We start from the raw sequence: 13,578 nt of genomic DNA, 5'->3' as shown, positions 1-13,578 counted from the left end.
TAAATACCAATTCTGGTGCCTAAACACATTCACAGATCTTGGGAAGCTTGCAGGTATCAGACGCATACACCATTCTTCTGTTTCATCCCACTACAGAATGCAGCTGTGTGCAATTCTACTAATCTATACTGAGTTAAAACTTGGAAAAGAATCTTTACTAGTCACAGGCAATTCCTGCCCTCATTCTTTACCACCCAACAAAGCCTCCTCCCATGTTATCTGGAAAGGAGGAAGTAAACTGAGAAGCTGGTTCTCATTCTTTGACTATTCACCCTCTGCCAGCATCGCCTTAAGCTTTCAAGGCTCTAAGGACTCCCTTTGTAATCACCAGAATTAAGTCCAGTGAACTGCACACACAAAGGCCTCAGCATGTAGAAGGTTTACACACACACAAAAATTATACAACATTTGCCTTATGTTCTCCCCATTCCTCCCTCCTCCACCAGGCATTTGCCCTCTCAGCCACAGTGCCATCAAAGAGTGCAGGATACTTACAGCCAGATACATAGCTGCATACACACTCAGTGCTGCTTCTTTGGAGGGGAAAGTCTTCCTGGCTTTCATGATAAGCTCTGGATTTCCAGTACAGGCATGCACACTACTGATGAATTGTGTGTACTGTTTACATCCAAGGGCTGTGTAGTTTGGTTTACAAAGTGCAAGAAAATGTGGTGCAAGATTCCCTGTTACTACTTGACCAGCATTTACAAATATGTCCGTAGCAAACAGTCCAAATGCATAAATTCCTAAAAGGGAAAACAAAGAGTTAAATTTCCTGACAATTTCACTCCAGGGCAACATATTACAATATTTATCATAGTAATACACCAGCTCATTCCATTTAAGAACATGAAAAGCCTAATATGCATTGTAGCCTGAAGACCTTGACTCCCATTGGAGATGACACTTCCCTACACAATCACAGCAGCAACACTGCAATGTATCACAGAATTGTCAGGGCTGGAAGGGGCCTCAAGGATCACCCAGTTCCAACCCCGTTGTCATGGGCAGGGACACCTTCCACTAGATCAGGTTGTCCACAGCCATATCCAGCCTGGCCTTAAAAACATCCAGGGATAGAGCTTCCAACACCTCCCTGAGCAACCTGTACCAGTGTCTTATCACCATCCTGCTGAAGAACTTCCTCCTAATCTAAGCCTGCCCTCCTCTGGATTGGATCCATTCTCCCCAGTCCTATCACTAACTGAAACCCCAAAAAGCCCCTCCACAGGTTCTTGTAGTCCCCTTCAGATACTGGAAGGCCACAAGGTGGTCTCCTTGGAGCCTTCTCTTCTCCAGACTCAACAACCCCAACTCGCTCAGCCTGTCCCCATAGCACAGCAGGTCCAGCCCTCTGATCACCCTCATGGCCCTTCTCTGGACACATTCCAGCACATGTAGCCACACACCTGATCTCTGTCCAGCTTTCACAGGAGTACAGTCCACTCTTGCACAAGTAGCCTGGTTTGCTAGTACCCTCAGCCATGAATGCCCAGTACTCAGGGGAGCTAACTGTACTTGTGCCCATCTTCACTAAAGAGAAGTGACACAGGCAAAATCTTCACCCCAGAGAAGATTCTTCCTTGAGAACCAAGGAAGTCAGGCCCTGACAAGGTAGCCACCAAAGTTGTAACACATACTGAACAAACATTTTCTGTTTCCCTTGCAGCTGTAAAGAAGCTGAAGAAGTGAATAATTCAATGCACAACTTGTCTTCATTTGCCTGCTGCTGAGTAGATCTCTAGGTATGGCATATTAATCACAATGCCAACACAGTGAATTATAGACATAGGGTTTTTTTTGAGGAGCCACTTATGCTGAAGAGTCTTTTTGTCAGACACATCAGCAAAGCATTAAGCACATGTGCTCATTCATTAACATGGAAATGCAACTATAAGCCTTTTAAAAGAAAACCTAATTCTGCTATTTCAAGTTCACTTTCATATCCTTCTGGGAGCAGAAGATACACTCAAGGAGGAAATGCCAACACAGCACCCTGACTAGAAGCAAAGACAGCAGGTGCATGCCCAAATTTGACTTGAGCTACAGATTTCCTCCTGTACTTCCACAGGCAAATTGCCTTACCTTTCCCAAACTCCAATTCACTGGGAGCACAGGATGAGTTCCAGCCGCTCCAATCTTCACAGAGTACCATGAGAACTTCAATGAATGTACATTACAGCAGATGTGATCTCTGAGAAGCGTGTTTTTCTAAAAACCAGGGGTTTTTACCTCAGCAAAACTAGAGGACCAAGGCTGATGCCCAGGATTCTGGCTGGTCAGCAATGTCACACTAACATTAATTCACTCTGAGCTGCTGGGCACTGCTGAGCTGCTGCACAAAAGGGACCTTTCAGCACGCCCCAAAGATGTGCACTGCCCCAGCGTAAGCGGCCACATCACTGTGTGTGAACTTACTGGGTAGTGATGCCTCCTCTGGCAGAAGGGTGCAGAAGTCATTGTTCATCCCTTCCCTGCCTCCCAGTCTTTGTCTTGCTGGGTTTGTTGTTTGGTTTTGCTTCAGTGAGCAATGAGGGCCCACCAAGAGAGAAGGAAAAGATTCTACACGAAGCAAGTGGAGCTACTCTGGAGCTATGCAAGACAAATTCTCCTTAATGACTTGTAGCAGCGCAGTGTGCCAGCACGCAGTGGCACACCGAGCAGGCAGCTACTGCTGTCACGCAGACACAGCTGCACATGCCCACTCTCCCTCCTCTGCCACTAGGGCATGCAGGAGGATTGGCTACCCCAAGGCTTAGCTCCTCCAGCTGTTTCTCTGAGATACAGCAGTGACTGAGAAGCAAATAAGGGAACTGAACCCTGCTGTGGCACCGCTACACATACTAAAAAGCAGCATCTTAGAATAGCCATTCTGAATGGTGATACTTCTTCCTCCAAACACACTTGGAATGAACTAAGTAGAAAGGGTGACACCTCCTGCCTGCTAAAGCCAAGAGTAGACTTATAGATGCATGGATTTTGCACAGTTTTCCCCTAGAGACCATAATACAATGCCCAGGCTAATACAGTACCTAAATCAGGTTTGGCTTTAAACACACATTTATATTCCAGCATCTTCCAGTTTGTCTACTACATGTGTGGCACAAAAAAAACCTACAAGATATAGGTATGGCACAAGGAGATCTCCTTTCTTCACTTCCCCCTCCCTATTCCACACCTGTTGCTAGTTTTTCACTCTCATGGTCCCTTTTTTTCTTTTCTATTTTTAGTGCTGTTGCTGTGGTTGTTTTCTGTTGGGGTGGGGGGGGGGGGGTTGTTTCATTTTTTTAATCTAAACTTTCAAGAAGTTGCATTTGCTCTCCAAAAGGAGAAGTCATAGCCCCCATGTTAAAACCACACATGAAATGCTAGGTGGTTATCTGAATATTTTTCCCATGTCAAAATTAAGACAAAATTTCTCCCCTCTCACCATTCAGAAAATGAAAGCATTTTTCTCCTACCAAGGAATCTGATGGTCCTTCGCACCAGCGGATTTATATAACAACAGTCTCCAGTTAATATTGTTTTCTCTTGGTTTTCAAAATCCTTTGTAGCTAACTGTAGACAAAACACTACAGTTTCTCCAACGATAATCTTAGGGAAGGAGAAAAAAAGGGGAGAAAAATGGTACATCAGATGACAGCAAATAACACATACTAATATCACACAGATGGCTACGTCGTCGTAAGAAAACAAGACCAAATCAGCACAAAAGACAGCAAATCAGCACAAAAGACACCATAAGCAAACCACGTTCTGCATATTAATCTTCTTATGAGGGAAATGTGCCTTATGGCATGCTTTATTTGCTTTAAAAGACAACAAACTTCTATAACTGTAAGCTGGAATCTGCATAATATTGCCTTCATCCTGAAAAATAAGTTAAAAGAAAGAAATCTCTTAGTTGAACAAGATCAAAGTAGAGTAAGGCTTAATCCTGGAAGATGATGAATATTTCAGACGGTTCCCAAGTGGGTTTCACTCAGCATTTCACAGGGTCCATCTCTAAATTTTTCACCACAGTGGGAGAGAAAAGACAAACCACAACAGAGCTCCTGTTCACAGAAGAGGATTGGATTGCCAGGAGGTACTTAATAGTGTTTGATTCACATTTTGCCAGCCAAGTGTGGTGGTTTGGGTGTTACCTGCCCCCCCCACACACTTTGGAAATCACCCAGACTAGACTCAGCCAGCTCTGGAAATTTAAGTGAAGCTTATATTAACAGCTTAGCACAAAATACAAGCAGATATTTACAGCATACACAGTTACATACAGAAATATACAAGGTAAAAGGTAATACAGAAACACAACAGCCCTCCCAGAAACCTGAGACCCCAGAAGGGACTCCCAACCACCCTTCCACCTTCTCCCACCCCTCAACATTAACCCAGACATTGCCTTGTGCCTCAAGGAAGAATGGAAGGCCGGCCAGGGGGGTTAGGAAGCAAGAGGATTAATCAGAGAGACGGAGGGTGAGGTTAGAGAGAAATGCAGCCCACAGCACAGACAGAGAGTGACTCCCTTACCTATATTTGAATTTTTACTCTCATACCTCTCAGCAAAGCCTGTAATCTAATTCTTGTCACCAAAACATTCTAGCTAGCTTCAAACTAGCACAGTCCACTCCTGTCTACTTCACTCAGAGTATTGCTGAGAACTACCTGATCTAACCTAAACCAATATTTACACTAATGAATATTACAAGTTCAGTTCACACTTCATTCCGGCTATCTCAGATGGAGGTGATGCAAAAGCTCAGAAAACAGCAAACAGTTTGTCTCCTCACAGATGAGATGAGAACAGGGACTCCCAGATGATAGGTTCTTGCTCATGTACTGTAGATTCTCTTGTAGATTCTTTCATTGGACGCCAATGGTACCTAGAATAGAAAACTCCTAGAGGCTTGTATTATACACTCTGAATTTAGACTCTCTCAGTTGAAGTTAGATTTCTCTGCAGAATACACTGGATTTCACCATTCTCCTGCATTATCCAGTATTTATGACGAGGACAAGTTTCCCTTTACTCAAAGGAGAAAATACCCAAACAGTTCTCCCTAACAGATTCTCTTCATGTACAACAGGAACTTAATCACCATCTACTACTGTTTGGACCAAATCTGATTGTGGGGGTCCTGCTCGGTTTACTGAACCTCTACTATTTACCAACCAGGCTGCTTGTGCAAAATGCTTGTCACAGTTTTTCAGAGTTCCACCCCCCGTGGCTTTTAGAATGGTTTTCAGTAAATTGTTGTAGCGTTCAATCTTCCCTGAAGCTGGTGCATAGTAGGGTATGTGGTAGATCCACTCAATACCGTGCTCTTTGGCCCAGTTTTTCACAAGATTGTTCTTGAAATGAGTGCCGTTGTCTGACTCGATTCTCTCTGGAGTTCCATGTCTCCACATTTTGTCATTCCAAGCCAAGAATGGTGTTAGGTGCAGTAGCATGTGGACCTGGATAAGTTTCACCCATCCAGTGCTGGCCTCTACCATCGTTAGCACATACTGCTTGCCAGAATGAGATCAAGGTAAAACGATGTAGTCCATCTGCTAGGCTTCACCATACTTGTACTTTGACCATCTCTCACCATACCATAAGGGCTTGATTCGCTTAGCCTGCTTAATAGCAGCACAAATGTCACAGTCATGAATGACTTGGGTAATAGCGTCCATGGATAAGTCAACTGACCTATCACTTGCCCATCGGTATGTCGCATCTCTGCCTTGATATCCACACGAATCATGGGCCCACCAAACTAAGAACAGTTCACCTCGGTATTTCAAATCAAGGTCAAGATCACAGTTTGTATCAATTTGAGACATTTTAGCAGCTTGGTCTGCCTGCTGGTTGTGTTGATGTTCCTCAGTGGCTCTGCTCTTAGGCATGTGTGCGTCTATGTGCCGCACCTTCACTGGAATTCTCTCCAGACGTGCATCATTGTCCTGCCATAGATCAGCACACCAAATAGGCTTTCATTTCTTCTGCCAACCATTATTTTTCCAGTCTTTTACCAGCCCCACAGACTATTGGCTACCATCCATGAGTTGGTGCAGAGGTAAAGGATAGCCCAATTCTCACCTTCAGCCACATCAAGAGCAAGCTGGACAGCTTTTACCTCAGCAAATTGACTGGATTCACCTTCACCATCTCTTGCTTCAGTAACTCTCCTGGTAGGACTCTAGACTGCTGACTTCCATCTTCACTTGTTTACAACAAGATGACAGGAACCATCTGTGAACAAAGCATAGTTCGTTTCCTGATCAGAGAGATCACCATAGGGAGGAGCTTCTTCAGCACAGTTTTTTTTCTCCTCTGGAGGTTTTGTACAGTCTGTGCCTTCCAGACAGTTGGTGATCACCTCCACCATACCAGGTTGATTGAGATTGCCCATTTGTGCTCAATCGAGTTTATCCCATTCATGCAGGTATCATAAAAAAAAGTAGAGCAGATAGGTCAAATACTGACCACTGCATTCCAGTTCTGATTCCCTGTGGGACTTAAAGGCCAGGCTCTTCCACTCTTCTACCTGAAAAACAACAAAGCTTACTGATAGGTACATCATACTGTGATAAAAAAGAAAGAAGACCAGCAAACTGAAGTCTTAATATTGCATAAATCAAGAACAAGAAAGGCTTCTTTAAATACATCAGAAGGGCTTCTTCAATATAGCAGTATACGGTTCTGCTCTGGCAGAGAGATTGGACCCAAAGATCTCCAGAGGTCCCTTCCAAGTCCTAAGATCCTGTGAGATCCAAGAAGTAATGCCATTAAATTTGAATCACTGCCTAGTTTTTTTTTCCTAAACATCTGACCTAATAGGAAATTAGAACCATTTTCATATGCCACAATAGATCTGAAAAGTTGCACACACAAAGCTGGTTACACAGAAACCTGTAGGTGACTGCTCCTAAGCACCATTTGTTGTCAACAGGAAGAATGCAGTTAAAGACCTTAGTGATTTGTAGGTCTACACACATGACTCTGGGCTCTGCTGTGACACAAGAGAAAAGTGCTTCTTGTAACAAAACACAAATAACAAAAGTAATAGTGTCAAGCATGGAAAAAGCAAAATTCACTCTGCCACAGAAACAAACCAGTGGAATTTTTAGATGAAGCATAAATTTCAATACCTAACCTAACAAGGGTCCTCTCTCTCTTTGATGCAAGTACATTTTCAGCACACTGAAGTATAATTCCTTCAGCTGTAATGAACAGATGATCAGTACATAGATGAAAGGTAACTCAGCCCTGAATTCAAGATCTTGAAAATGATGACAATGATAGGGAGAATTCACAGAATCACTGAATTGTCCATACCACAGAGGCTTCAGACGCTTGGCTTGTTTAATAGCAGCACAGATACCACAGTCGTGTATAACTTGTGTTATAGTGTCCATGAATATGTTGATTGCTCTGTCCCATGCCCATTGGTAGGTAGCATCTCTACCTTGATGAGGAATCATGGGCCCACTGGGCTAAGAACAGTTCACCTCAGTGTTCCCAGTCTAAATCCAAGTTACAGTTTACATCGGTTTAAAACACCTTGGCAGGCAAATCTGCCTGATGGTTGTGTCAATGTTCCTTGATAGCTTCACTTTTGGGCATGTGCGTGTCTGTGTGTCATACTCTTACAGAGATTTTCTCTAGATGGGTAGCAATGTCCTGCCATGTCAGCAGCTCAAATAGGCTTTCCTTTCCATTGCCAATTATTTCTTTTCCAGTCTTTTAGGCAACCCCATAAGGCATTGGCCACCACCACGAATAGGTATAGAGGTAAAGCACAGGCCAGTTCTCATACTCAGCCACATCAAGAGCAAGTTGGATAGCTTTTACCTCTGCAAACTGGCTTGATTCACCTTCTCCAGCTTTTGCTTCAGCCACTGCTCGCATAGGTCTCCAAACTGCAGATCTCCATTTTTGCTTGCTGCCAACAAGGTGTGAGAGTCTAAATCCTCTCTCTCGTTCATCAACAAAGATAAAGATTGCATCATCTCTCCTTAATCAACGAAGATAAAGAAGATTGCATCATCTCTCCTTAATCTTGTTACTTCTGGGACTCAGACTCGGTGCTTGGCCCAAAGCTCAGGGATGCAAATCAACAGACAACACCTTCGAAACTCATGGACCTCAGCCTGGCTGGAATGCCCAGGAGGCCTACATCTTATCTCAGCTACCCCCAAGGGAAAAGGTTTATGTGCATTCAGGTTATGGACAGGTGCAGCCAGGGAGGGGGCGGAGGTCCTCTCCCCGGTGGCGCCGGACCCCTGCGAATGCATGAGAATACACAGGAAGATGCCCTGGGGAGCTGCAGCCAGACACTGAGCAGAAAAACTGTATAAAAAGGCAGGAGAAATGCCTGCCAAAGTGTGGCACCTCCATCGGACCACCAGTGGCACTCCCAGCAGACCACCAGTGCATTCCCACCGGACCACCAGTGGCACCTCTACCGGACCACCGAGGGCGGACCGCCACCAGACCACCAGAGCTGCACACAACCCGAAGAACCTCTGACAGACTCCACAGAAGATCATCCCTGGGCCACGCACCCGTCTCTCTCTCTCCCCTCCATCTGCGACGGAGGGTAATATGATCACAGCTTTTTTCCTTCCCTGCTCCTTCTTCTCTTCTCCATAGTTCTCTTTATCTTTCTCTCTCCCCCTTCTCCCCTCCCTCCCTCTGTTTTGCCCAACCTTATCCTTTAATAAATAGTTTCATGGTGATATATGGTCTCATTTGCACCTTAATTTCACAACACGGAATCCATAAGAACTGGTCTTGCTCCTCTGGACAGAGATACTGTTAATCTCTGCTCCACCGGACCTTGACACAAGGCGACAGGAACCATCGGTAAATAGAGCGTAGTTCCTTTCTCTAGACAAATGACCATAAGGAGGAGCTTCTTCAGCCGGAGTTATTCGCTCCTCTGGAGGATTTATACAGTTTGGGCCTTCTGGCCAGTTGGTGATCATCTCTACTATGCCAGGTCGTTCAAAACTCCCCATGCATGCTCAGTGTGTTATGAGAGCCATCCACTTAGATCAGGTAACATCAGTTGCATGATGTGGTGATGACCCCTTTCCTTTAAACATCCAGTTCAAAACTGGTAATCTGGGAGCCAAATGAGGCAAAGAGTCTGTTCCAATTTCTTCAGAAGCAGCTTTTACTCCTTCATAAGCAGCAAGGATCTCTTTCTCTGTTGGCATATAGATTGCTTCTGACCCTCTGTATCCTCTACTCCAGAAACTAAGTGGTTGGCCACATGTTTCTTCTGGGGCTTTTTGCTATAGGCACCAGGTTGGACCATTATCACTTGCAGCCATATACAGAATGTTCTTAATGCCTGGACCAGTTTGAACAGGTCCCAAACCCACTACTTCCTGCTTTATCTGATCATAGGCTGCTTGCTGTTCAGGTCCCCACCTGAACCTAAAGTTTTTGAGTCACATCATATAAAGGTTTTACAATTTGTCTGTATCCAGGGATGTGCAGCCTCCAAAATCCAACTGTTTCTAAGAAAGATAACTTATCCTTCTTATTTGTGGGATTTGCCATGGTGGAAGCTTTATTTATCACATCCATTGGAATGTGGTGGCGACCATCTTGCCAACGAATTCCCAGGAACTGGATCTTTCTAGCAGGTCCTTTCACCTTGTCTTGCTTTATTGTGAAACCTGCCTTCATCAGAATGTCAATTATTTTGTTGCCTTTCTCAAAAACTTCTTGTTCTGTATTCCCCCAGACAATGATGCCATCAAGGAACTGCAGATGCTCTGGAGCTCCACCTTTCTCCTATGTATCATGGATCACTGCATGACAGATCACTGAGCTGTGCTTCCAACCCTGGGGCAAATGCTTAAATGTATACTGAATCCCCCTCCAAGTGAAAGCAAACTGAGGCTTGCATTCCTCTGCTACTGGAATAGAGAAGAAAGCATTAGCAACATCTATGGTTGCATACCATTTGGCCTCTTTGGATTCCAGCCCATACTGGAGTTCTAACACATCTGGCACAGCAAAACTCATGGGCAGAGTCACTTCATTTAGGCCATGGAAATCAACTGTCAATCACATTCTTCATTTGCCTTTCACACAGGCCATATTGGACTGTTGAAAGGTGAATGGGTCTTTTTAATGATGTTCTGGCACTCCAGATGATGAATCAGATCATGTATGGGCACTTAAGAGTCACAGTTTGTTCTATATTGCCTATGATGTACAGCTTGAGTGGCAATTGGCAACTTCATATCCTCTATATTATGCTGTCCATCAACTGCAGACTCATCTCAGAGGTCAGGCCTAGCAGACAACTTCAGTCTTGTCTCCAGCAGCTTCTACAGTTGCTATTCCAAAGGTCCATTTAAAACCCTTGGGATCCTTGAAGAGCCCTTCTCTCAAAAAGTCAATTCCCAAAATGTAAAGTGCATTTGGACCTGTTACAATGGCACGCCTTCGGCAATCACTCCCAGTCAAACTTAACTTTGCCTTGTCAATTCTTGAGATCCTCCTGTGATTCCAGAAATGGTAATAGACTTCATTCCTTTACAATTTGAAGGCATCAATGTACATTGTGCACCTGTATCCACTAGAGCCCTATATTTCTGAATTTTCAAGGTAACAGGCCATCTAATATATACATTCCAGTATATCCTATTATCTTCCTGGTCCCTGGCCTCCACACCTGGTAAGAGGCAGGGCCCCCCTAATGTTGACCATTACAAGTACAACTGGCACAGTGTTTAATGGTATTAGCTGAATCACTGCCAGAATTGTTTGAGTCATCTGGGGAAACCAAGGCAACTACTCTTTTAGTCTTCTCATTCCGCAACGCTCTCACTCTTTACAGGAGAAGTGACGTAGGTTTCCCATCCCACTTACCCATGTTTTCACCAAATTGGTCACGTAATATTACTCAAAGAGACCCATTTGACTGTTGTGGTCTATTTCTGAGTGAGTTAGTTTGAATTGATCTTTTGGGAGGACGCTTATCTCTGATGTCTGAGACATGTACCCACTCCGATGGAGAAGAGGAAAGGTCATTGTTCTTCGCCAATTGGGATGTGGAGGTTTTAAATTGCTCCTTGAGTTGTTTCATGCCATCCTTTATCTCTTCAGCCATAGTACTGATGGCTGACACCATGGCATTAAACGTAAGGCTATCCTCCATCTGCCTCATCTGATCAGCAAACTCACACACAGTCAGAGGAGTTGTTTCATCTTCTTTCCCTGTCGGGGTCCAGAGGCTGGCGAGACGCAAATCGGGGCACTGAAGAGTCAACTCTGTAGCTTCTATGCATCAATACAACTTTATTAGGGTAGTGCAGTGTCTTATGTAGTGCTCAGAGGAGGTGTACCCAGCCAGCCTGGGGCTGGCACAAGTGAACAGTACAGATTGGCCCCAAACCACGTGCAGGGTGCAGATAGGTTACCCTTATCAAAACAGCCCGGGGTTCCACCCCAGGGGGCTGGCAGGGTCAGCCCTCTGCAGATGTGCATGGGTTGCTCACAGTGTCTTCCAGCTCAAGGACATCTCCCATCACAAGTTCTCATGTTTACAGCTCATGCCCCACTGTGGGAGAAATTCTCCCACATTTCCCCACCATTTTACTTGCCAATGTATGGGCATAATTAGAGGGGGCGAGCTGAATAAGTTTCTTTAGGAGAGCATGGCTCACAGGTATCTTATTAGGGTCCTCTGTCATATAATTTCCGTAATTAGCTCTTTTATGGCCATCTCTCTCAAGCACTGCACCCTCTGTTCAACTGTATTCCAGTGTGAAGGTCTCCAGGGTAAATCATCCCTTTTGGGGTACCGCAGTACCACAGCTGTCAATACATGTGACCAGAGGTTAGAATTGCTGCTGAGATGTCCTAGGTGCTTACCTATGCCATTGTCTCTTGAGAAAACTACCAACTGCCTCACTGTCCAAGGGTTTATTTCTGTGGTATCCATGCCTCCATCCCAGCATCTGTTTAGCCAACTCATCAAGAGTTCTTGCTCTTTCCAGGCATATTCCTGCCTAATATGCCTGACCTCCTTCATTGGTAATGCGGCTTTCTCCTCATCACTATCGTCTGTCTCCTGAGTATATTTTCCCTTAGCTCTAGCCTTTCCATTCCTTTTGCCTACAAGGGTAATAGCCTTCACAGCAGCTGATGTACCCTCTCCTGGATCCTCTTCCCTTTGCTTCATGAGTTGAGCAGATTTCTGAAGCAAAAGGGGTTCTGACAGTTCCCTCCTTGGGATTACCCTGCTGTGGTTTATCTCCATCGTCATCTCAGCTATCTTGACCGCAATGCTAGCTGACATTTTTCTCCTTGTTTTAATTGGAGCAAGCAAGATCTTAACTCTTGCATTTGAATCTGCCTGCTGTGAGAAATGTATGTTTGATCCAATCAATTTGTGGCAAGAGGCCACAGACAAGGGTGAGGGGGGATTTTGAATGGAGCTGCACTCCTCCTCGCACCACCACCACAAAAGTATGCACTTGGCTTAAGATAACAGAGGAATAAATAATTAGAAACTAGAAAGGTTGATGGAGGAGGAAAACAGGTGGAAGAGACAGCCTTTGCGCATGAGCAAACAGAGGAAGAGCCATACAAAGGACACTACTAGTTTCGAGTTCATGAAAAGGTCACTTAAGGAAGACCCTTACTTCATTACTTAAGACCACCAGAGGGACCACCAGATAAAAGGAGACATGCGCGGAAGAGATACCTCTCATTCTTGGAACTGATAAGGAAAATCCAACCTTTTCTGAGAACTAGTAATGAATATGTAACAGAATAGGATATAAAAAGAGAAGATTAAAAACAAATGGTGTGCGTTAGGGTAGAGCAGAGCCTCCCCGCGCACCCAGGCCTGTACAATGCTTGATTACTAGACTCCATTAAAAGCCTTATTTTGCATTGTGAGAAATATATGTTTGATCCAATCAATTTGTGGCAAGAGGCCACAGACAGGGAGGAAGGGGGGGTTTGAATGGAGCTGCACTCCTCCTTGCACAACCATCACAAAAGCATACACTTGGCTTAAGATAACAGCAATAAATAATTAGAAACTAGAAAGACTGGTGGAGGAGGGAGGCAGGTGGAAGAGATAGCCTTTGCGCATGAGCAAACAGAGGACTAGTTTGGAGTTCATGGAAAGGACACTTGAGGAAGACCCCTTCATCACTGAAGACGACCAGAGGGACCACCAGATAAAAAGAGGCATGCGTGGAAGAGACACCTCCCATTCTTAGAACTGATAAGGAAAACCCAACCTTTTCTTAGAATTACTAATGAATATGTAATAGAATAGGATATAAAAAGAGAAAACTGAAAACAATAGGTGTGCGTTAGGGTAGAGCAGAGTCTCCCCGCACACCCAGGCCTGTACATTGCTTGATTCCTGCAACTCTATTAAAGCCTTAACTTGCATGAACACAAGTTTATGCCTGTTATTTATGGCAGCATGAACATAAGTTTATGCATTTTATTTATGACACTGCTCACTATCATCTGCCTGAACTGTTTGCCTATAGTAAATTGTGTCTTACTCTGGGAGGTGCCTTTCATTGAATCATTTAAATTTGGTT

The 13,578-nt window shown here is 44.4% G+C and overlaps 1 protein-coding gene across 4 annotated transcripts in view; it reads right to left on the bottom strand.

Annotated features, from left to right (window-relative positions):
* Positions 1 to 13,578, bottom strand: part of PLPPR5 (phospholipid phosphatase related 5) — a 62,508-nt gene that overhangs the window by 24,811 nt on the left and 24,119 nt on the right. For all 4 annotated transcript variants that reach the window (XM_064147325.1, XM_064147322.1, XM_064147323.1 and 1 more), the window contains exons 2-3: positions 3,462 to 3,594; positions 496 to 746 (exon numbers count right to left, since the gene is read on the bottom strand). In XM_064147325.1, coding sequence (XP_064003395.1) covers positions 496 to 746; positions 3,462 to 3,594 — 384 coding nt within the window. The remainder of the gene's footprint in view (positions 1 to 495; positions 747 to 3,461; positions 3,595 to 13,578) is intronic.

Source organism: Pogoniulus pusillus, chromosome 8, assembly GCF_015220805.1.
Source record: "Pogoniulus pusillus isolate bPogPus1 chromosome 8, bPogPus1.pri, whole genome shotgun sequence".
Lineage (NCBI taxonomy): Eukaryota > Metazoa > Chordata > Aves > Piciformes > Lybiidae > Pogoniulus > Pogoniulus pusillus.
Note: the sequence above shows the minus strand (reverse complement) of the source record. Positions and strands in the feature narration are given on the sequence as shown.